The 25,048-nt window shown below is 39.0% G+C and overlaps 1 protein-coding gene across 9 annotated transcripts in view; it reads left to right on the plus strand.

Moving 5' to 3' along the window:
• Window positions 1-25,048, plus strand: part of DCDC1 (doublecortin domain containing 1) — a 246,272-nt gene that overhangs the window by 207,329 nt on the left and 13,895 nt on the right. For 8 of the 9 annotated variants that reach the window (XM_083597408.1, XM_083597406.1, XM_083597405.1 and 5 more), the window contains exons 26-38: window positions 1,207-1,365; window positions 2,591-2,794; window positions 3,641-3,755; window positions 4,995-5,165; window positions 6,985-7,170; window positions 9,402-9,605; window positions 11,092-11,299; window positions 16,443-16,598; window positions 17,515-17,616; window positions 19,050-19,186; window positions 20,534-20,713; window positions 21,496-21,646; window positions 24,040-24,149. In XM_083597408.1, the coding sequence (XP_083453534.1) occupies window positions 1,207-1,365; window positions 2,591-2,794; window positions 3,641-3,755; window positions 4,995-5,165; window positions 6,985-7,170; window positions 9,402-9,605; window positions 11,092-11,299; window positions 16,443-16,598; window positions 17,515-17,616; window positions 19,050-19,186; window positions 20,534-20,713; window positions 21,496-21,646; window positions 24,040-24,149 (2,083 nt within the window). The remainder of the gene's footprint in view (window positions 1-1,206; window positions 1,366-2,590; window positions 2,795-3,640; window positions 3,756-4,994; window positions 5,166-6,984; window positions 7,171-9,401; window positions 9,606-11,091; window positions 11,300-16,442; window positions 16,599-17,514; window positions 17,617-19,049; window positions 19,187-20,533; window positions 20,714-21,495; window positions 21,647-24,039; window positions 24,150-25,048) is intronic. The other variant, XR_014544058.1, reaches the window with a different exon arrangement.

Raw genomic sequence — 25,048 nt, forward strand, 5'->3', positions numbered from 1 at the left:
ATCATTTAAAGACTGCCTTTCATCCAGTTATGATCACCGGGGGGGGGGGGGGCCTGTTCCCACAATAAAAAATAAAGTTACTATTTGTCACTAAACATTAGATAAAACCAGGAGTTTACAACATTGCAAGGTTCAAGCTAGCAGATATTTCAAAGGCACTCTTTCAAGTATTTAAATTCTAAGTTATTTCAGGGCCTTATAAGTCCGAGTGGCATATAAGCAGCAGTGCAGATTCTGGAAAATTGATGTTACATGACTCTTGCTGGGTTCAACATTCAGCACTTTGTGAACAACAGTTCTTTTCATAAAATGGCTGAAGTCTGGTTATGATTCCTCCAAGCCACCTGCTAGTGACTAACATAGCTGCTATATCCAGTGCATGAAACTATGAAATGTTCCTTGAGGAGCACTGTTCCTAGAGTAGTATCTCTTGTGTTGTCTCTTGCAAGAGATACTAGTCTACAAGAGATACTACTCTGAAGAAAGGTTTTTATAACTGAAAGAAACTTCCAGAATCATTATTAATGTGTATGACCGCTGCATTTAATTTGTATACTTAACTGAATGACTCAGATTGGCATTTCAGTGTCATTTGACCTTACTATTTACAACCCCGTTCCTCCATCTACACCCAAGTAATATAAGCCTGTCAACTGAGGATAACTCTTGATGCATCTAATGAGCTGAATTATAGTCTACAAAAGATTGTACCATAATAAATGTGTTATTTTTTAGCTATTTCCAGACTTTGTTGTTTATACCTTCCTTTGTTGGTTGTACATGGGATTACCTCAAGAAACTATAGTCCTAGCACCTGTTTGAGTGCAGTCTTCTTCCTCCCTCCCTCTATTTTTGGTGCTCCCCCATTTTTTTTCTTCCCATAAGGTAGAAGTAATATCCACACAGTGATAAATTAAAGTGTTGGTTTATATGCTTCCCACGTAACCCCAAAGTTTTGTAGTAGTATGAACTGTAAGGTTGGATAAGGAAACACTGTTGAGTACACAATCTTAAGAAATGTAAAACTACTGTCTGAATCATTTAGACTGCAATTCTGCACACAGTTTAACTGCCATTGACTGTTTCAGCTGCTAATCTCTTAATAATCCTTAGTTTTAATTAATGACTTAACTTTTTATGAGAAATTTAAACTGGTGACCATCAGCAGTGCTTCAAATTTCATATTGAATTTTATATTTTTTTCAGGACTTCACATGCAAAATCTCATCTTAAAGCAGATGCATCTTATACACCCATGAAATATGCTTGGCAACAAAATCTCTATGATTTTGATGAGGACTGCAGCCTTCAGAAAGATAAAGATGAACTGTTCTTTGAAGATGCAGAGTTATATAAAAAATACAGGTCAGGTCATATATTTATATTTCCTAAATTGTTTTTAGGACAGAATCTAGCAGTTTGGGCCACCACCATTCTGTAAAATCACTTGCTATCCACCCTAATCTCTTTCCATACTTTGTGGAATTAGAAATTTGCAGAAACGGTAATCACGTCCCTCTTATAATTTGGAATGGAGGCAGTGGCAGAGCTTCATGCTACTGCACCAGGGTGCAGAGAGCAGGCGGGGGCATGGCTGGTGTGCGTCCTGAGGGTGTGGCGCGCTGCCCGCAGGGGCGTGGCGCACGTCCTGGGGGGGTGGCGCACCGCCCACAGGAGTGTGTTGCTCAGCTCGGGCGGGGGGGCAGCCGTGATGGCACCCCATCAGGATTGCGCTGCTGGGGTCGGTGCGCTCCCCCCGCTCCCCTCTTCCTCCCCCAGTGGATGGGGGATAACTGGGGCTGCATTAGTTGCACCATTGAATCTTAGGTTCACAACAGTCATTTCATAGTCCCCTAACAGCTTCTAGTACCCAGGCTCTGAAAGTCATACAAATGTTACCTAAGAATGCTGACTCTACAGAAGAGAAAGAAGTTTGTTGGATATAAACTTGGTGGGAAGAAGAAAAGGAACAAGAACGTTGGGTTAAAAGCAAAGTTGCATTAAAAAACTCTTTAATTGTCTAAAAGGAAGAGTCAAAATGTCTTTACATGTTTTGAAATATTTTACAAACTAATTTGAAGGGTCTTCATTATTCCGTTGCCAGCTCACAGTGACATATCATTTGTCTTCTGTTTTCTCTCTGTGACTTTAAAAATGAAGTCAGACTGAAGAGACTTGCTGGGCTGTATTTCAGTGTATCTTATTTCCAAAGTTTCAAGTAAGCAGAGAGAAGCACAATACATCTTAGATAAAGGTGAAGTCTATTCCAGTATTGTATGGTGTCTAGAAAACTTCTTTATGAGGCTTAATCAATAAGCTCCTCTATGCTCTCCCTCCAGACCATTCTATACTTTCAGTTGATCTCTCTTTCCACAATTTCACCTTTCCACCTACCCAATTTCTCAATAACTGTGCTCAGCTTTCTTTGTATTATGGTATGTATCTGAATTCAGATGTCAAAAGCACAAGTTGTAGAAGTAAACAAAGTTTTGGCACACTTCATTTGCCTTGCTCTTTTTTGTCCATTACCATGCAATGAAATATTTACAGAACATTTTTCTGCAGCTCTATGTCTTTTTGTTTACTTCAGGCATCAGCCTAAACTGACTGAAGATTTGCAGAAAACTCATCATCAACAGTTTGAATTTAGAAATGGGAAGATTATCAACTGTAGCTTTCGAAATCTTGCTTTAGGTGTGGAGAATTCTGATCTGCGTTCTGGCGCTGAAGTGGTTTTGTTGGAAAAGAAATGTGACAGTATTAATCAACACTGGATATGGAGAGAGGATAGCAGGTGAACGTTCACTGTCGGAAATGTGGTAGAATTTCACAAGAATTAAATTGCATTATTAGTGGGACTTCCAATCAGGCTAGGCTACTTTTCCATTTCACTTGTTCTTTAAGTGCAGATATTGCAGGCCTCAACCACCAGCTAGTTCTAACATTTTCTAAGATGGTCTTTCAAAAATGAAAGCATCTTAGACAAGGGGCTAAGAAAACAGCCAAAATTATAATTTTTGTTTACAAAAGACCCTGCATTTTAGTCTTAAATATGCTACACTTTCTGTGAACCCTTGTGCATAGCTCAGCCTTAGTATGTGTAACTGCAATAACCCAATATTTTATTCTTCTTTACCCTTTCCCTTTGTCTGTTGAATCCCTTACATCAAGTTCTACATTATAAGCCCCTTGGGGCAAGGACTTGTCATCTCAACTTTTTGTAAAGCGCCATGTTACATGGATGGTGCCTATTTATTGCTTTTAATTATTTATTTACTTAGCAAAATTCAACAAAACTTCCAAGTCCTTTACAAGAAACCTTTCTTTGTCACCTCCCGCCTTTTCTTCTTACTCCTTTCCTTCTCACCTCAATGTCACAGAACTTTGGGGACAGAAGATGAAGCCCCTTGAGGTCACAATCTGGGGATGAGGGTGAGCAAACCCTAAGACTCACTGCTGCACTCTGTGGCATTAAAATGTCCATGCAGCGCTTTGTGTAGAACCAGTTCAGTGTTATTACTTAAAAAGATATCTTTAGAAGAATCTAAAAGTGAGATATACATTTAGCAAGGAAAAAATCTTTTTTAAAAACAACAACAACAACTGTCTTCTGATTTCCACCTGACTTTTCTGTTCCTAGGACATTTCATCTTGTGCTGGACCCACAATTAGTGCTAGCGGTATCGATGCCCAGCATACTCAATGGGTATCCAAAGAGTCCTCTGGAAATGCAAGGGTGTCCTGTCGTCCTTCAGGTAAAACTGTTTGTGTGCTTATATAGTTTTACACTGCTTATATGCCAAAGTGGCTTCTAAGTACTTTACAACTATAAAATGAACTTATAATTAACATTGACATTAAAACATCCTTAATTAAAATATACAATGAAACATTAAAAACATAATAATTAACACACTTGGAATTGGTTAAAACAATAGCATCAGAAGATCAGTTCAAGGGAGGAATGCTTGCCTAAACAGGTATGTTGGCACATAATGGCAACTCAGATGGGGACTTCTGCATTTCAACAGAGAGGGTGTTCCATAACATTCACCTTAACAGGTTTCATTAGGTGATCATAGTGCCCTTACTGTGCAGGGAAGAAGATAGTTTTTCAGGTAATCTGGTTCAGAGTTATTTAGGGCTTTGTATTTAAACAGTGGAACCTTAAAAGTAGCTCAGTGGCTAATAGGCAGCCCTTGCAGGTCCCTCAGCACTAGCGTGATACCTCTGATAAGGAACACCAGTCATTACCCGAGCTGCAGCATTCTGCATCAGCGGCAGCCTCCAGACCAGCGGCACGGGAAGCCCCACATAGAATACATTGCAGTAATCCAGACATGAGGTCACCAACGCATGTGTCACAGTGGCCAAGTGATCCCTGTCCAGGAAGGGTGCAGTTAACCGGAAAGGCAGCAATGAGGTCAGGCTGAAATCACATGATTCACACACCTTGCCCAAACCAGTGTTAACCATTTTGTGTGGCACAGTGTGCTGTTGGAGGAAGAGTGTCAGCTGCTGGCTTTCATGGCTTGGAGCAGAAGTCTCAATAATTTGGCCTGTCCAGAAGGCTTTTCAAATGTTGAAATTCACCCAGATTTATATGTAGTTATTAAAGGCAAACAAAGTTCTCTTCCTTTTATTTCAGCTAACCCATATATATTGACCAAGAAAAATGCTAGAGAGAGGAGGGAACTGTATTGTAGAGGTCAGCAGGAGGTGTTTCCCAATGTCATTCTTATTATTTAGTGGCAATGACCTAGCAATGAATAAGTCCTGCAAAGGCTATTATAACTGCATGTACAACAAAGCTAAAAACCATTAGGATGCTGAAGAAGAAGAAGAAGAGGAAGAGGAGGAGGAGGGAAGGCATATATCTTACCAGATAAACCTGAATATTTTAAAACATTTTCTTTAAAAATACCAGTTTGGAAAGAGAGAATGCAAAAAAATAAAAATCTTAAAACAGGATGGCCTATTTTATGTTCTCACAGAAACACAAAGAATGTAAAAATGGAGCTGCCAATCAAAGGTGGAATTACACGGAAACTACAAAGGTTATTAGTGCCTTTTACAGCACAACCCTGGATCAAGAAATCACAGCAGCAAATTATTCTTCGATTTGCACATTTTCCGTGGCCAGCACAGAGAAAATAGACCAACCAGTAAGTAATTTTTGTTTTCTGTATAGACTAGAGAAATTTGACTTCGCGAAATCAAAAGGGTGGCTATGTAGACATGTCTAGATGTATCTGTGCACCAATACCCAATAGAAAGAGATATCAAATATTCCGCTTCTTGTTGTCTGTGGTTAACAGAAGGAACAAGGATAAGGCAGGAATCAGGCTAGTGTAAAATCATGTGATTCATGCACACTCTTAGAAAACACATTGTTTTATGGCACAATAAAGACTAATAAATTTATTATGACAGTTTGATTGTCTTCAGGGAGACTGAAATGCTGGTTGGGGGACTTTTCACTACTCCAAAACATATTGTAACTAATATTAAGGTGGTCATCCTTGAACAAACAAATTTAAAAGCAGATGGCAATCTGAGAGCGTTCAATGTTATCACATTGTGGATTGAATTGGTGCAGTGGAACTTTAGTTTAGCATACCAGTTGACGTACCAATACCAAAATGTTTGCGTTTTCAACTATTGTTCCTTGTGAGTAGTCACTGTTAATAAGGTAATTATCACCATCTATGCTTTTCTGCATTTCCTTTCCTTCTGATCTCACTGCTTACAACCCCTCTCCCCCCCCATGTACATATGTACCTGCCACTCAGGACGCCACTTCATGTATTTGATGAAATCTTATGCCATAATAAATGTGTAAGTCTTAATGTGCTACGAGACTCTTTGTTGAGTTAGCATCTTGCAGCAAAAATAGCTACACCCCTGGAAATTGTTGCATTGTTTTATGTTCGTTTTGTGAAACTATTGGGAAGTTCTTCTTCACAGATCTCATTGAAGTGAATGGGATCAGTGAAAGGGTACAAAGTACCCCAATGTGATTATGTGGATTTTATGGGAAACATGTGGAGGTTATCCATCTTAACGAACAGTGTGGTTCACGTACTAAAACACCAACATGGAAGCTGCTTTTCTGTCAGTTCATACCATGGTGTAGCCTTTGCAAACCTACTACTACTATGTGTGTTTTTGGGGGGGGGGGCATGAATCACACCGATCTCCACCACTTTATTGTTATCTCAGTTACAGTTGGTTTGTTGGGGCCTTCATGATTGGTTCAGTTCAAGTGAAATTGGCCTTCAAAGCCCTAAATGTCTTGGGACCTCAATATAGGCAGGAGTGTCTCATCCCATATCAGCCTATCTATGTCATAAGATCTTTGGTTTGAGGTCCTTCCTGAGTGCTTTGCTTTTCCGCAGTGGCACCCCATCTTTGGAGTGCCCTCCCCAAAAAGGTATGCTTGGCACTGACATTACGGTCTTTGTGGCACCACATTAAGACTTGAAAAGAAAAAATGCCCAAGCATTGTAAAGATTTATGTTACCTCAGAATACAATCACATGCATGTCTACTCATTGAGCTCACTCAGACTTACTCCCAGGTACTCATCCATTCTATAAAGGTGCATTTAAAAACAACAACCAAGGATTCCATTTTAACAGAAATAATATTATGCAACAACATTTTTTTAAAAAAAAGTTATAATAAAAATATATACTTTTTAGGGAAATGTTACCTGCCCCCCCCCCCGGCAAAAAAAAAAAAAAGAGAGCGAACATGACATCTGTTATTCAAAAACTAGCTGTCTGTATCCAAGTTAGGAAAATATTAAGATGTATTTGTTTATGTATTTTTAATTCAAATACATCTTCGTGTTTTCCAAACTTTTTGGATGTAAACAAGTTTTTGAATAATAGATGTCATATTGGATCACTGCATTTTTATTATGGGTTCTGCCCACCCCAACCCCCATTTTTAAATGGTTTCAACCATTTTTATTTATAGGGCTACTATTTTCTTTCACCGTGTGGAAAGCAGAAGGTAAAGATATGCTTGGCTTGTGCAAGGACCATAAGAGGAAAGAAGGACCTGAAAAGGTTGCGCCCTGGTACTGTATTCTCCTGTGCCTCTGGTTCTGAGGAAGGAAAGCATTTATCCATCTGGCCCTATAAGTGCCTTGATGTTAACAAGGTTTGTGACAGTGTTCCTGCTTTTCAATGACACCTCCTGCCATGTATATATGCATTTAGTGTAATCCACCAGCTGGCAATGTTACAGCCTTCTCTTGTAGAGTACTTTGAAACATTGGCAATCTGTATTTCAATCTGGAGATTAAAATGAGATTAGATTCACAATTTTTCTTGCTGGAAAATACTAGACACAGGTTACTATGGACTTAGGCACTCTGCAGATGCTTTAGGGCTATTTCACTTTAAGTATAGTTTTAAACATTTTAAAACTTATCCTGGATTATGTAAAGATCCTACTTTGATCAAAGTATTGTTTCTCAGCCAAAGTTTCCTATCTGGTAGCTGCTCTCAAGACTTTGGAACTTCCTTCCTAGAGAAATGAGACTGGCTCCCTCCTTGTCCTTCTGCCAGCAGGTGAAGACATTCTTGTTAGGGAAACTTTAAATGATTGATGTTTTGATGTATTTTTAATCTCTGTTGAAAGCTGTCCAGAGTGGCTAAGGAAACCAAGCCAGATGGGCGGGGTACAAATAAATTATTATTATTATTATTATTATTATTATTATTATTATTATTATTATTGTTGTTGTTGTTGTTGTTGTTGTTGTTGTTGTTTCAGCAGGCTTTGGGGAACTATTTTTAAGGAAAGGGCTGGTGCTGTGTTCCTTTTATTGTAATGGTCTGTATTGATTAACACAGGTCATATATGTATTCTATTAATGTTTAATTGTTTTTTAAATGATTTTTTTTCTGTTTTTAGCTGTGAGCCACCTTGAGTCCCTGTCAAACAAAAAGGCGGGATATAAAACAAATATAGTTATAATTATGATCTGTTAAATGCAACAATACTAGCCAATGCCATATAATTATTTTATAATGATCTCCCCAATTTTTATATAATTATCTCCCCACTTTTTATCTTTACTGCTATATTCAAACACACACCCAGGATACTATCCATAATGTAAGATTTTGTTAATCTTATGACCAGATGCCCTGCTAAATTTATTAATTAACATAAGCACATTCTTAAATGATTTTTCTGGCTCTCTTAAAAAACCTATGCCACATCATCTATGTAAAGATTTGTCTATAAAATGCTTTAAATTGTAAGGTATATTTATAGTCAGATTCTCTGAGCAATTCTGTCATTTGCAAGATTCTCACTAAGTACTGCACTGTATCCAATGAAAAGGACCTTTCCCCAGAAGCTTATAAGCCTATTAAAAGTCAACAACATGGAACATGGTTGACAATTTGACCCTTGGGGGCACATATACTGATTGCCAGAACAGCAGAGATATGAACATAACACACAACAAGAAGCTTTTCAGGCCTTACCACAATAAGAAAAGTATATAAAAAATTACGTTTGGGGGGGGTATTCATCTAGATGTAAGTGGCAAAATAGCAAGCAATTTTTTTTACTGTCTGAACATTTGAGAAAGAAGGGCTTAAAATCCTGGTTAGTAGTCTAGGAGTAATTTTCTTTTGAGATGTAATATGTAACGAGGGCAGTGCTTTTTTCTGGGGGGATGCAGGGGTGAGCATACGCCTAAACATTTTGTGAATCTAAGTTTGGCCTCCTTGAGGGGCAGTATTTCAATATGAGTAGGAAAATGAGAGTACCCCTGAACCTTTTTTTAAGAAAAAAAAGCACTGAATGAAGGTGTAACCTTAAATATGTGGGGAGGTTAGTGAAAGCATTTGTTCAGGAGTGTCTGTTCACCAAAAGCCAAATCCAGTTCACATTCAGTTTCATATAAAGGCATCACAGAAGTGTGAGGGTGTCCTGTGTTTGGTGTCCTGTGTAGTTCACAGCTCTGTGCAACTCATAGTGACATATGCAAATAATACAGTGGTGCCTCGCAAGATGAAATTAATTCGTTCCGCGAGTCTTTTTGTCTTGCGATGTTTTTCGTCTTGTGGAGCACGGTCAGTCGCAACTGCACCTCTTCAAGCGGTTTTTTAAAAAAAGGAAACAAACTCGCAAGACGTTTTCGTCTTGCGAAGCGAGCCCATAGGGAAAATCGTCTTGCGAAGCAACTCAAAAAACGAAAAACTCTTTCGTCTTGCGAGTTTTTCGTCTTCCGAGGCATTCGTCTTGCGAGGTACCACTGTAGTCACATCATCCATTTTCTCAGAAGGAACAGCACTTGAATCAATGAGTTACCATTTAAAAATTTACTTTAACAGAAGTCATGATTGCATCTTCTTCCGTTTATCCTAAAGACTGATTTGTCCACGTCTGAAGCTGAATCCACCTTACATTATTTAGAAGAATTTCTAGCATCTTTGAGGACAGAAACATCATTGCAAATAATCTCAGAAAAGATGTCTGCAGCTGTAAACCAAAGAGCAGTGAAAATAATTGCATACAGAAATGGAGCTGGTTACAGAAATGGGCAGCTAATTGTTGCTAATACATTCCCTATGGTGAGTAGCAATCATCTAGAGATCATCCTAACAGAATTGACCTGGACAAGCAGTAGGTACCAGATCATGGGCAAGAATCTCATACCAACAGCTGGGGAGAGGGGTTAGATAGGGTGTGTGTGTGGTGGAGAATGGTGAACACATCCTCGCCTGGCACTGCTGTTTTGATCAACTATTTTTATTATTTCTTCCACGAGGGAAGGAAAGACAATTTTTATTTATTTTACCAGGCAACAAAAAGTTTTGTGTCGGCCCTGACATGTTCTCTAGTATATGTAAAGAGGCTCATTTAATGTTTTGACAACAGAGTATAAACATAAACCATTAAATTGTCCTCGTGTCATTATCTCGTGTTAAATGCTAATGCATGTTTGGAAAAAAGTTTATCTGGTATTGACTTTAACAAAAGGTTTCCATATTGCTGATATCTACAACCGAACCAATTATCTTGTGCATTCAAGGACAAATAAAACATGACCTTAGAGAGGCACCACTTTAAGTTTCATGAGTGTTTTTACTGTTGCAAATAACAGCGGCGAGGGATGAAGGGAGAATGAACCCCCGGGACTGGAACTAAAAGGGGTGAGATGGAGCAACTAACCCGTTTTTCCTGCTGTGATTCCAACAAAACTCCCCCTGACATTGTTGTTTGCATTGGGAAGAAAGCTCCCATTGGCACCATTAGCAGCTTTCCATCTAATGCAAATAGCAGCTGTGGGGCAGTTTTTGTTGGCACCCCCTTTCTCGTGTTTCTCATGCTTTGCAATCTGTTGCTGGTTCCTGAGAGAGGGATGCACAGAGAGCTTAGAGCCATGTGGGAGCAGCAATCGAACCAATACGATGCTCCTGCCATCATACCCACACGACCACACTGAGCTCTCTGTGCCTCACCTGTTTCCTTCTCAGGAACCAGCAGTGCCACCCAGCATTGGGGAGGCAGGTGAGCAACGCCACTCTGCCTGCGCCACTTTGTCAACCACTACTGACACAACTTAAAAGTGATGCATTTAGTTCCGCATGTAGTTTGGTCCTCGTTGCATAAAATGTGAGGGCACACAAAGATGCAGAAATATTGCACTTATAATATCTCTAATGGCATGAAATGATTAGAACAGGCACCCCCAAACTCGGCCCTCCAAATGTTTTTGGGACTACAACTCCCATCATCCCTGACCACTGGTCCTGTTAGCTAGGGATGATGGGAATTGTAGTCCCAAAACATCTGGAGGGCCGAGTTTAGACTAGGACTGAGGTGACCCACGTTCAAATATCCACTCTGCCAAGAAGCTCTCGGAGTAAACTTCTGCTAGCCTAAGCTACATCTCAGGGTAGCTGTGAGGAGAAAAGGGAGGGGAGAGAGCCTATATGCTGCTTGGAGGAATAAATAACAGAAAGAAAACTCTGAGAATGGCAATTTAAGCATTTTTATTAAATATTTGGACTTAGTAAGCTTAATTATATGTCATTAACTTTTCCCCTTCTGTAGCTGCTTTCTTTATGCACAAGACGACTTGAACTTAACAGGACAGCAAGTAGACTGTACACAAGTGAAGGGACCTTAATTCTTACACTGAAGGATTTAGTCTTCAGCGCTGTAAATGATTATTTCAGAAAGCAGGAGTCTGAAAAACGAGGTGAAGGAGCAACTTTTGTTCCTGGCTTTAACGAAAACGCATCTGTGTTGCTTGTGAAAGGTAAAATACCACCCTCAGCAAGTTCCCAATTAAATTTCTCTTTAACTAGTATGTAAATTATTTCACTTCACAGAGCTAACTTTTTTGTAGTAAAGCTATAGGGAGCCTGTTTGCTGGTATGCTGCCAAGAAATATCTTGGAAGTCTCTCACTTTGTTTTCTATTTTCACAAAGAATAATGGCGTCTCATGGAGAAACGATTAATGTTGGTACACTGTATTTGAACAAATGTTTAAATTTTTGTTTTATTTTAGAACGCTTCTGCAGCTTCTAATTACCATAGTTATTTGTACAATACATCTTATCATGAATCTTTAAATGGGCCAAATATTACTTTACATACACATAAATTGTGAAAGCATATACATTTAGCTTATGTTCAGATGGAAGTTATATATTATATATCTTTTTATATATTATTCTTTTTTAAAATATATTTTTATTAATTTTCCAATATTGTTTCAATAGCAGCCTCATTCTAACAATACCAATTTTATCCAATTAATACAATTATTAATGCCAATTATTCAGATGTCAAATTATACAATTTATTTCAACTGGCCCCCTCACATGCTAGAGTTGATGAGTTCATTCTTCTACCTTGTTTCTGCATTCCAAAATTTTAATAATTTCCATTCCATTCAGATATAACAAACCCTTATATAGGACCTACAATCTTGTGATTTCTATTTGTGTTGGTGTAATAGATAATGAAATGAAATATGCTCCTAGTCCAAACCTTTTACATCCTTGTAGCTGGGTTGTTTTTGCAGTTTCTTATCTCATCATCTCTGGCATGCGCCTGTAGTTTACTTCAGTTACAATCCAATGAACAGGATAACCTGTGCTTCCAGGAATGGGATGGGGGGGGGGGTCGTGGCAGCCGTAGTGCTCTGTGCACCCAGTGCCTTTGCCTGCCCTCACATTCCATGGGGAAGTGAGTGCCAGACCTCCAGACAAACTGTGGGTGAGAGTCTGGTCCCTCTTCCAGCCGAAGACGAAAGCAGATAATGAAATTCCCCGATCATTATTTGATTATCTCTGTCTGTCTCTCTCCCATGGTGTTGGGGAGACTCCATTCCTGCCGCACTGGAAACAGGAAGCTGGTGGAAGTTTAAATTCAGTAGTCTGCAGGCATACTCACTCCAGGGTTCACTCCAGACAGTGGCAAGCTTGAACATTTGCCCAGGCACTAAGATCAGTGAAGGGCTCGCCATCCTAAGAGTGCTACCATTTCCACCTTGCTCAAATTATATTTTGAGACCACTTTCTCCTGTAATTTCACGTGCAAGTCACACTGAGTTACTTTAGTTAGAGAGCCTAAAAGACTATGTAGCACAAGAAATACAGGTTGTGATACTTCCATGCAAAGCTCAACCGCATATGAGTACAGTAACCATTCACAACAGCACTGATAAGCAATAAAACTCAGCCCTATTAAGTCCAAAACAAATATAATCAAACTTGATGATAAATTCCAGTTCAGCAGTTTAGTGCTGGATTCTCCTGAAAGAATGGTGAATTTCATATCCGGATCTGAGCACTTGGGGGACTGAAATGTTCTCCCAATGGGTTCACAAAAAACATATGTTAGAATTATCTGTAAGGTGCCACAATATTCTTCTGTTGTTTTTGCAGCAACCCATCTGGAATTTACCGTATTTTTTGCTCTATAAGACTCACTTTTTCCCTCCTAAAAAGTAAGGGGAAATGTGTGTGTGTCTTATGGAGCGAATGCAGGCTGCGCAGCTATCCCAGAAGCCAGAACAGCAAGAGGGATTGCTGCTTTCACTTCACAGTGATCCCTCTTGCTGTTCTGGCTTCTGAGTCAGAATTTTTTTTTTCTTGTTTTCCTCCTCCAAAATCTAGGTGCGTCTTGTGGTCTGGTGTGTCTTACAGAGCGAAAAATACGGTATTTCAGTGAATATATGCAAAGTATGTGGGAATTCCTTTTTCTCAATGAAGCAAAAGAAATTATGAGTCTGCAACCATACAGTGTGCAAAGAAACATGTATTTGTTAAGTTTAAATTCCTGCTTTATTTTTTTAGTACCACTGAAAACAACTTTCTATATAATTTCTGTCTCTTGTTAAGAATAGCCATTCTTGTCTATGCAGTATTGATCTAGCTTTCGAGAATTCAATTCTATATTTATATTGGAAAGAGTTGTATATATTTTCAAAAAAGTATACCTTTGATCATTATCTAAAAATGAAGCATGGGGCACGTTTCCCTTTTATCATCTTGTTATGTTTTTAATATAGGTCTAGTTTACTTTTAGGGCTCTTTTTACATGTCTATATTTTTCTTTTAAGTATTTCTTTCCTATGTATTATTTCCCAATCTTTATCAAATATACTCAGAAAAAGGGCTCATCTTATCTGCTTTAGTCCCCTTTATTTTCCTTCCTATTGATTTCCTAAGCAGTACACAAGCCCACTAGAGTCTTCTCATTATAAGTTTGCTGCTGCTTTATATTAGGCATCTTTCAGCTTATGAAGTTTACAGATTTTTATCTCATCCACTCAAAAATTTAAAGCAAAAGGTTCGAAAAACATACTTAAAAATCAGTTCAGCACACTGAAGATTGGCAATTACCCATCATTTCTTCTTCTCAGCAAAAGAAAAGGCCAATACTTCTTTGAAATTTAGTAAATATAGCTGATATCTGTTGCGTAAATAAACTTTATTATTTTGTGTTTGATAAAGTATTCGCTTTGTGTGGTAGATGGAAGCCCACTATCACATTTAGGAGCGTGGGAGAGCAAAGCTAAGGAAAGAAACAACAACAGAAGAAACATTCTGAAATAAGATGTTTTCTGAATAAGTTGTGAGAAATATCGGTTAAATGTGAGAACTAAAGGTCCATTTCCATGGTCCATTGCAAAGTAGGCTGGAGACACATTTCTATCAGTGAAATAAAAGAAATTACAACTTTCCAAGCATGCAATGTATAAAGGAAAGATTTGTTTCTTTAGATTTTCTTTTCCCCTTTAAAGAAAGAGTAAATAAAAGAGTAAATTCATGGGATCCTCTTTAGTAACTATGGACTGCAAATAAATACAGCTGCAAATAAAACGTTTTAAGTGGGGTTTTAAGTGCAATATGCAATGTGACACTAGATGGCGATGGTGAGCCTTATGGAAAATACAATGTATTTTTTAAAATGCTTTTAAAAAAGCATTTTCAGAACGTTTGTTCTATGTGTGTGGATTCCACTGGTATAAACAAATTTCCTTTTGTTTTCTGTTGAAACTCTTAAGCATAGCCCATCTTGTCCACTGTGGTACAGAAAGTTAAACTGTAATGGTGACGTCCCATGATCCCTGCCTGATTGAGCAACAGACTTTTATTCATGCAGTAGGACTTCTCCTTTCTTTCTTCCATTTTGTAGCTCTCCGAGAATATCCAAATCTGCTGCGGTGAATTCCCCAACCCTCTGGAGCAGATTTTTTTTTAAAATTAATTTTTATTAAATATTTTCTTGGTTTAAAAATGTACATGCATTGTCTCTTTTTCCAGGTTGTAAAGTCTTTTCTACAGATCAGTTACATTTGTTGTGAGGCATTAGTGTTGAGTACAGTATAAGGTTGGAGAAGAAAAAGGAAAACGGGGGAGGGATTTATTTTCTTTTTTATAGTGTAGGTGTGGGGGTTTGTGTCAGCGTCAACTGGATAGGTTCCCTTTCTATCTGCCTGTTACATTTCCTTGGTAGTGAGAGGGGTTAAGGGGGCCCAGGGTGTGGTTGTTTGTGGCTGGCTGCAGTGAGGTTTGTTTGCATTTGTGAGGGAGTGGGGAGGGCTCGTTGGGTCGAGTAAGCCATATTGATTCCTATGCTGTCAGTGGGTTTTTGTTGTTGTCTTGCTGGGCTGTGTATGTGATAAAGGGGAGCCATACTGGAATGAAGGCATCCTCTTCTATTTGTCTATTCTTCAGTCTGTTGCCATCTTTTCTAGTAAAGCTGTTCCTGTACAATTTGGCTCTGGAGGAGATTTGAGGTTGGATGGGATTTGGGGGATAGGAGAGGAAGAGGAAACCCATTGCATGAACAGAAGTACACACAGAATGTTAGATGTCACTGCATATTTATATTGAAGATAGCTGTGTACAGGTGGCCCAAACCTTACATCAGGGTTACATTCCGGGGGTTCCACACACAAAGGGAAAAAGTGTGTAAGGTGTGGCCATCCCTAACTTGCCGGGCTTTGGGAAGGTTGTGCAAGCTCTCGTAGGGATTTTACCAGAGGCACCAGGTTGCCCCCAAGATTGAGGGGGCCTGGCACACAGCATGCGTGTGACACCCACAGGTTGCATGTGTGTGATGTCAAATGCACAACATTGCCTGGAGGAGAGCGAGCGCTCTGGAGGAGCCGGCTACTGGAGCTGCGATGCACAATGTGCGTGACATCACACACATGTGCCAGCCCACCTCAAAACTGTGGGCGTCTGGCCCTTTCCCAGCAACTGTTGAGGGGACTGAAGACACCTCGGCCCCCTAGAGTTGACTTGCCTGGTTTTTACAAGATCTTATGAGATCTCAAGTGGTCCCTTCCAATTGTTCTCCATTTATTTAGTTTCCCACCACCCACACAAAGCTGCAATTGCATGACTAAATCAAGTGTAAGTTGTGGGTCTACTGTATATTCAAAGATCTAAAATTCATAATTATCTAAGAGTGGGTGCCCAATACAAGTAGGCTTGTATTGTAATTAATACAAGTGGGCATCTTTCCTATTCAGTTTTTTCATAGTCTTGCCATAACATAGTGATAGAGCACACACTTTAATTCAGTGTTATCGCCAGGAATAGCTAGGAAAAGACTCCTGTCTGAAACTCTGGAAACCACTACCAGTCAATCAGTGCAAAGACCATAATGAGCTAAATGGACCAATGGTCTGACTGTGTAGGGCAGCTTACTTTGTTCTTATTGTATATCACCAACACTATGATTGAGGCTCTCCACTTCGGTGGCAAGAGCTTACTGATGTTAGGACACCCAGTGTTCACCTATGAACACAAACCTTAAATACCCAATATATGAAAAGGGAAATAAAAGCAAGATATGGTGTGATATGCATTTTTTAAAAGATGACAAAATGACACCAAAACTGCAGTCCTATAATTTTCTTTCTCTCTCTCCAAAGATAAGGAGTCCGAGGAGAAAATGAACTCCAAGTCTATACCATCAGTGATGACTCCAGATAATTTGACCTTGGTTGATGATTTTTTGCTCACCATCATTCTTAGAAATCCAGTTGAGGTCTGGGTTTCCACTGGAGAACCTTTCTTGCCTTTGAATAGTAAGTCATGGAAGAAAATGATTTTTTTTTATTGTTACAGCAGCACCTAAACTGGGGGAATTGTTATGCTGATATATCAATACATTGGCTAGGATCCAGAGAGCTACTTTTCTTGACTATGCTTGATTTCTGGTTCCTTTCCATTGAATGCCCGACCACCCCTTAATACAAGCTGTCTTTGAAACTGGTTCAAAGTGGTTTGCAATGCAGGCTGTGTACATTCTGTTCAAGAAGCGCTCTTGGGTACACAGAACTAGTTTCACAGTTGGGATCCAAAAAATCATAACTGTAAAATGAGAAATAATATGCTGCCAGGTGCCATAAGAAAGCGGCAGAGATAGCGCAGGATAGTACGCACCCCGGAAATGATCTCTTTCAGCTTCTGCCTTCTGGAAGAAGGTATAGGGTTATAAAGGCCAGGACTAGCCGCCTGAGAAACAGTTTCTACGCAAATGCAATTCTGGTTCTAAACGCAGCATAAGGGGTCTTTATAGTATAGTGTATTTAGGGTAGTTTTTAGGGGTTTTTGAATGTTTTATGTAGTTTTTATGTAGTTTTATGTAGTTTTTCAATTTCATTGTTCCGCATGGGACAATGACAATAAAGATATCGTATATCGTATAATAAACAGGCTATTATCATGGACAAAAATACAACTGTTGCAAATCATTTTCTACAGAGACTTTCTTAAGCTTTACAGTATTTTCAGAGAGAGTTCCTTATGAAGAAGCTTACATTTTAATTACATGTTTATAATTGTATCTATTTAACTTACTAACAGTATCTGGTTCTTTAAAAAAACTATTTGCTGAAACAGATCCAATTATGCTAACTGTTAATCTTTACAGACCTGCAGGTACAAAATCACTATGAAACAAACTGTAGTCAAAATAATGTGTATCTTGCTTTATTACAGCTTTGCAAAATGCAGAGAGGGAAGGACGACAAAAATGGTCAGAGAAAGATAAAATTCTGGCAGACCTAGATGCAATGAAGCACAAAATGAGACAACTACAAGGTCAGTATCTCAGAATTCAGGGTCAATGGCAGAATTCACTGTTATCATGTTCTCTTCCCACAACGTAATAAATAAGCACATTTAGCTTTATATTATCCCACATGGGGTTCATCCACAAAGCGCTTCTTTCTCAGGTGGTTCACTCTGGGCTATATATGCACAGTATGTATTATTGTTCTTTTCAGTTTGAAGATTAAACTAACATTCCCTGAAAGGATAACATAGTGTAGGATTTCCTATGCCCATACTAGTCTTTCCATCATGGGTACTGTGCTTTCTGGGCATGGCCTGCAGGTCCCAAATCAAGGCTTTTGGTGGTCATGGAACAGTATAGTATGATTTGCAAGAAGTAAAATCAGGTACCTACACCATGACTAAAATCACACGTTTGTGAGCACATTTGAACTGGAGTTTTTAGAAGGGATCATCCATACATATTTCATTCAGATTTTCACTTGATAAATCTTGTTACTTTATAAACTGTTTCTGAACATATGGATGCAATGCTTCTGCCTCATCTCTGCTGAAGAATACATTGAGTTGGGAGGAAATGTTAATAGTTTAATAAGGAGGTTTAATAAGGAGGTTAATAAGGAGTTTAATAAGGAGGTTATTAATCACTAGTAATAGTTTAATAAGGAGGTTTTCATGCCTGTCCAGTTCTGTGTTCCCTTTCTCAGCCTTTAATCTATTGATGATTGATGCCTATATGCAACCCTTGTATTTTATTTGTGTTAACCAATCAGCAACAAGCACATATGTGGCAATGCTGTAATATTCAATAAAAGGGACTCCCCGAGACATGCTTGGTAGATGCCTCCCATATGACACTCGTCATTCGTCTGTCGTTTATTTCAACCCAACAAATGTTATCTCAAATACATAGTCTTCTCCATATTGTTGACATGGAACATCATATTTTACATTATGCCTCTACAATTTGCTCTAGCTAATCTTAGCCCCCCTGTGCACTTATTTATGAGGACAATAATTTAAGGCCTGAATGATCATCTGATGTTGTTGCTTTGACCCCCCCCTCCAATCTGTTTTTAGAGGGAAGCTAAAATATATGTAGTTGTCACTATGTGATAATTATATCATTGGGTTTAATTAAGCTTCACTCAGTAACTGTAGTTCTCTACCCTAGAATCTGGTTAGAAAACCTGTAATCCATAGATCTTAAATGGCAATTTAGCATGAAAGTGTGTGGGTCGGTGAGATATATAACAATAGATTATGAAGATACTCTATGTACACCAAGAATTACTTCCTCTAGAGGTTTCCTGTCAGCACCCCTTCCCTGCTGCATCTCATCACTGTCAGAAAAAACTTGCTGGAGCACCAAATAGTCACCAGAAGACTTAGAGCCATTCAAATAAAACACTCTGATTTATTTATTTAAAAAATAACTCTTTGGGCCATCCTTGTTTTAGGACGACGCATAGCAAAATCTAAAGCAGCCAGTTTGGTGCCCACTAAGAGCCCCCTCCAGCCTGTGGTTGTAGAAGGAGGCTGGACTGAGGAAACTCAAGAAGAGATGAGGCTCATGGAAACCATACAGCGTACAGAGGTATGGAAATGCACTTTCTGCTGGGTAGTTTGACTGACTACTATGGCTGTCACATTCTATCAACATAAAAATTATGTAGTGACTACTTGAACCAACTATTCATTCAAACTACAGCTCCTGTGTTTAGGAGCAAGGTGAGAGTGGAAATGTTCATACTTTTACATGGAAAGAAATGAAGAAATAAGAGCAGAATTGCTCTAGGCAGAGAAATTGGCTTCTTTGCCAAATATTTTGGCTACCATTTTTAACTTCCCACAAATATCCAAATGATTCCTGAGAGGAGTGAAATTTACCTGCCACTGCTATGAGACTGCAGTTTTACCAGCAAGTTACTTGAGCGAGTTCAACATTCATTCCCAAAGGGATATGCTGTTCTTCAGACAGTAGAGTGGCTTCTGACTTCAACACATAATCACTATGTTGAACAGAGCAATGTAAAACATTTCTTTGAAGTATTCTAAAGTACAAAACTATAAATGTAAGTTGAATGTACTTAATAAGGCATAGTATGTACTTAAAACATATAAGGAATAGCTTATTTAATCATTATTAATTTATTAAAATATTTAAATACCAGCTTCTATGAAAACATCTTAAGGTCCAGTTGCAGACAACTCTGGTTGTGGTGCTCATCTGTTTTACTAGCCGAGGGAGCCGCCGTTTGTCCACAGACAGCTTCCGGGTCATGTGGCCAGCATGACTAAGCCGCTTCTGGCGAACCAGAGCAGCGCACGGAAACTCCGTTGACCTACCTACTGGAGCAGTACCTAATAAAAGCCATTGAAATACAATAACAACAAGGCCTGGTTCACATATCATGCTAAACCATAGTTAATGGTTTACTCGGTTTAACATTAATGAGTCCCCAGTCAAAAGCCCGCACTTCACTCCTTTCACTCCTAGTTGCACCATATCAACAGCAGTGGACCACAAGCTTTGCCTTATTGTGTCATCCAAACCTAGGCATGTGATTTGATTCTCACCAAGCAAATCACAAGCAGTAGCCAAGGCTTCTTCTTGCCTTACCACTCACTGTTTGGGAGAAACAAACCACAAGGCCAGTCTTGGATGATATGACAAGCCAAGGCTTATTGGTTGTTGCTCCAGCAGAGCACATCCAGAGCACATCCAGGAGAAAGAACACAAACTATGGTTTGTGTTAAATCATAGTTAATAACTATGGTTTAATATGGTGAATGAATATATGAAAACAGCAGTATTAACAGCCAGTGCAAATGTTACAACAAATGATTGGCATCAGTAGTCAGCAAAATCTTCAGTAATAGTACTATTTTAAAGATATTATCACACATGAACTTCATGACTTCATGACGTGTTTCATATTAGATGCACCTTTCAGAGCTTCAAGCATTACAGTTCAAAAGAACTTCTTCATTTTCTCCTAAACTACTGGTGAAAAGTCACAGAGAGCTCTACAAGCAGCCAACAACTAAAAGAGTGTGGGCTTATGTGAATGGATTTACACCTGAGCAAGGAGCTTATGCCTGGGGGCAAACAATTGCAGAGGTAAAGCAGAAGAAATCTCTCATTCAAAATAGTGCTTCTAAAGACCATTGTATTTAGTGCACACAAACCCAGGAATGAAAATGTGAGATGTGGATGGAGTTTAAGGTCACGAATTTATTAGAGCCAAAAATCTTCAACCAAATAAGATACAAATATGTTGAGCCATGAAATCTGCACATTGGCTATTTCCCCCCAAAATACGCAGCAGCTTGGACATATTCAGTACTTTCTAATACATCTCCCATTTTGTTTTATTCCACCCCATGCAAATTGTGAGGTCTCAATCCAGTTTTTGACTCTCAGACAAAAGAATGCTTGGGTCCTGTTCTATTAAGTTGTTGTGCTAGTGGAAGGCATTGCAACAATTCCAGCTAGAACAACAGGACCTCCTGCTCTCCTTCCCATGCCAGCCCCCGTGCCCTCCCCAAATCTTCTTAGGAGGGTTGGGAGTATCCCCAGAACAGAGACAGAGGGAAGAGAGGGGAGATTGTTCTGGCAAGCATAAACCTTTGTGGTGATGGAATGATCATCTTAGCATGGTGTTGAATTTCGCGCTTTGTCAATAGTAACAACAATAATAAAAATAATATTAGGAATAATAATAGGAATTCAAGACCATGTCCAACACATTGTATATGCATAACACTTGCCTTGAAATTAGACTTACTTGGTATGCACCTCTGTTCTCACTAATGAATTGGAAGCCAGTATTTTCTAACCTGCAAGCTGAACTTGCAAACCAACATGGACCATTGAATACTAATGCAGTTTTTATGTTTCAGCTACTTGACAGTTGTACAACTCAGCTAAAAATGCCACAACCTGCAAAGACATTATACACACCTGATGGTGAGCAGCTGCAGGCATGGGATGAAATAGAAAGAGACATGATTGTTTGTGTTTGCACAGGCCATCCCTTTATGAGCAGAAAAGGTACATTTTCCGAAGTATATTTTTGTAGATAAGAGATATGTCTTATGTTTCTAAGAGGTGGGTGGGCTGATCAAGAAGTCTGGAAGTCTGGATGGAAGCCATGGCCAGATGTGATTAGCAAAACTCTTCCTGGCCATGTTTGATATGCACCTGATCAGATAGATATAGATATAGATATACTTATATATAATGAATCCGTTTAACTTGGGGGTTATTTTGAGTTGAAGCCCTTTTGTACTCCACTGATGACTCTAGAACACTTGCCACTGTCCATTTCCCCTTCACTTAACACAGAATAATAATAATAATAATAATAATAATAATAATAATAATAATAATAATAATATCTTTATTGTCATTGCCCCCTCTCAGGGACAACGAAATTACTTGACTGCTCCATAAAAACACTAATTAAAACAATACAGTATAGTACAGCAAGGAAGATTAGATGACTTTCAAAGTCCAGGCTTCCCATTCAGGGCTGAGATCGCTCTGGAGAAGAAGCTGTTCTTAAGACGGCTCGTTCTTGTCTTCATCGTCCTGTATCTCCGTCCCGACGGCAGGAGCTCGAAGAGACAGTGGCCAGGATGTGATGGATCTTTTACTATGTCCAGTGCCTTCCTATGGCACCTTGTGGCATAAATCTGCTCTAAGGTGGAAAGTGGGCAGCCAACAATGCTCTCTGCTGCCTTAACAACTCTGCACAATCCCATCCTGTCCTGGGTAGTACAGCTTCCATACCACACACATAAGCCATAAGTGAGCACGCTCTCAATGGCACAGTGATAGAAGGCAAGCAGCAGTTTCTGCGGAAGATGGTTTTTCCTTAGAATTCTCAAAAAGTACAGTCTCTGCTGCGCCTTCTTCACAAGCCCCCTTGTGTTGACACTCCAGGACAGATCCTCTTGTAATTCAATGCCCAAAAATCTGAACGTTGTTACCCTCTCCACACAGACCCCATCAATCAAAAGTGGCTGGATATTGCTCTTCTGTCTCCTGAAGTCCACCACAAGCTCCTTTGTCTTCCTTGTATTTATGAGCAAGTTGTTAGCTCTGCACCACTCTGTCAGCCGCTCCACCTCATCTCTATAGTCCGTTTCACCCTTCCTTTCAGGGATGAGCCCAATCACGGTTGTGTCATCTGCAAATTTGACAACCCTATTACTAGGGTGAGCAGCAGCACAATCGTACGTGTAGAGAACGCATCCCTGTGGTGTTCCTATGTTAGTCTTAAGCATTTTAGAGGTATAAGGGCCCAACCGAACCCTCTGGGAGCGGTCTGACAAAAAGTCCAGTATCCACCCACAAAGTGACACGACCAATGATTCAGGTCTGATAACAGTCACTATTATTTTTTTTAGTGATGGGGTATGTGGGTCTTGGGGAAAAGGGGAAATCCTAATCCCATGCCACCCCTATATATACTCAGCACAACATAAGATAATTTTGGTGCCCCACCACAAGTCCTCACCATAGCAAAAAGCAGTGGCAGAGAGGATTGGTCATAAAAGAGTAAAGCCCAAGTGATATATCTGCAGCATAATTTTAATACACAATATTTTTATGCAGTCATGCACATAATTATTTCATTTATGAATCGCTTCCTATGAAGCATCTAGAAGTTATTTCACAAAACAATAAAAGTGTATATATATATATATATATATATATATATATATATATATATATATATATATATAAGTTACATATATAAACATAGTTAAAACAGTTCAAATGATTACATATGTGAAAATAATTTCAATCCAATACAGATCATGTCCAGGATTAAAACCTCCATTTAGAAAACTTGCTGGAAGAGGAAAGTCTTCAAGAGGCACTGAAAAGATAATAGGTGCCTTACTGATATGTAGTGAAGTATAGGTGCCACTACACAGTAAAGATCTCATTCCAACATCATGTGGAAGATGGCATCTGCAGGACGCCCCCTTTCAAAGAGTGCACTGATCAGTTGGGTATATGAGGGGAAAGACTTTTTTAGTATCCCGATCCCAAGCTTTGTAGGGCTTTGTATATCACTAGCACATATCAAATGTAGCTCAGTGGCTACCTGGCAAAATTAGGGGAGGGGGGAATCCATGCAGATAAGGTGAACATTGACATTTCCAGGAGATTCCATTTGTATCTACATCGACGTCCTAGACTTCATGTCATTCCTAACAGTCCCAGTCCAGAAATAATCTACATCCATTGATTAATTCCAAACTAGAATCACCCAACCCTATTTCCATATCCAACTATTCTTATAACTTGTCCATGAACGAATATAAGACTTGAAACGTATGACAGTAACAACTTAAATTATACATTTGCATGTTGTAAGAGATTGGTAGACAAATAATTTTCAAAACTGAATTTTAAAACTGTTGTTTCAGCCATGAAACATGAATTGGAAGTTAGAGCTCTTTATGCCAGAATTCGGAAACAGCACGGTCCAGAATCTACCAACATTATTGTCTTACCATCAGAAAAAGTTACCGGGAAGGTTGTATCATAAAATTTAAATAATAGTACCGCATACTATATAATTGACTGTAAATTATGTTGTATTACTAGTAGTCATTGATAGCCTTATCCTCCATGAATTTATTTTATTCTTTTTTAAAGCCAACTGAGTCAGTGGCCATGATTGCCTCCTGTTAGAGTGAATTCCATGGTTAAGTATGCGCTGTTTGAAAAAGTCATTCCTTCAGTCTGTCCTGAATCTTCCCACTTTCAGCTTAATTGGATTTCTCTTTGTTCTAGTTTCACCAGAAATGGAAAAAATCTCTCTGTCCACTTTCTCCACACCTCTATCATGTCATGCCTCACTCGTCTTTTCTCTAAGCAAAAAAGCTCCTAATGTTTTGATTTTCACACATAGGGGAGTTGCTTGATCATTTTGCTTGCCCTTTTTCCCTACCTTTTCCAGCTCCACAGTCCCCTTTTTGAGGCGGAGGCAACCAGAATTCTATGCGGTCTTCCAAGTGTGGTCTCGCCACAGCCATAAATGCAACACAGTTATTAACAGATGGCGCAGAAGGCTTTTTTGCTGAAACTGATTAAGGATTTCCCTTATGTCACTTCTGTTGTGAAGGAGATCTCATTGGGAGTAAATCATAGCTAGGAACTCCATTTCTGGAGCAGTTTTAAATATTTTAAAATAATTGGACAGAAACTGTATCTTCACTCAAAGAAAAAGAATCAAGGGAGAACAAATGTCTGAAGTTAATTGTTGCAGGACTGTCAAAGCCACTAGAGGGGAAGTTTATTTCACTGACTTACTAGGTAAATTTTTAAAGACAAGTGATTATACAAATAGAGAATCTTTGAACAAAATTCTTTGTCCCTGACATTGTTGGTTAATATTTGTTGCCTTTAGCAAAAAGAATTTTACCCATAAGA

The sequence above is a fragment of the Podarcis filfolensis genome (assembly GCF_964270895.1).
Source record: "Podarcis filfolensis genome assembly, chromosome: 1".
NCBI classification, from domain to species: Eukaryota; Metazoa; Chordata; class Lepidosauria; order Squamata; family Lacertidae; genus Podarcis; species Podarcis filfolensis.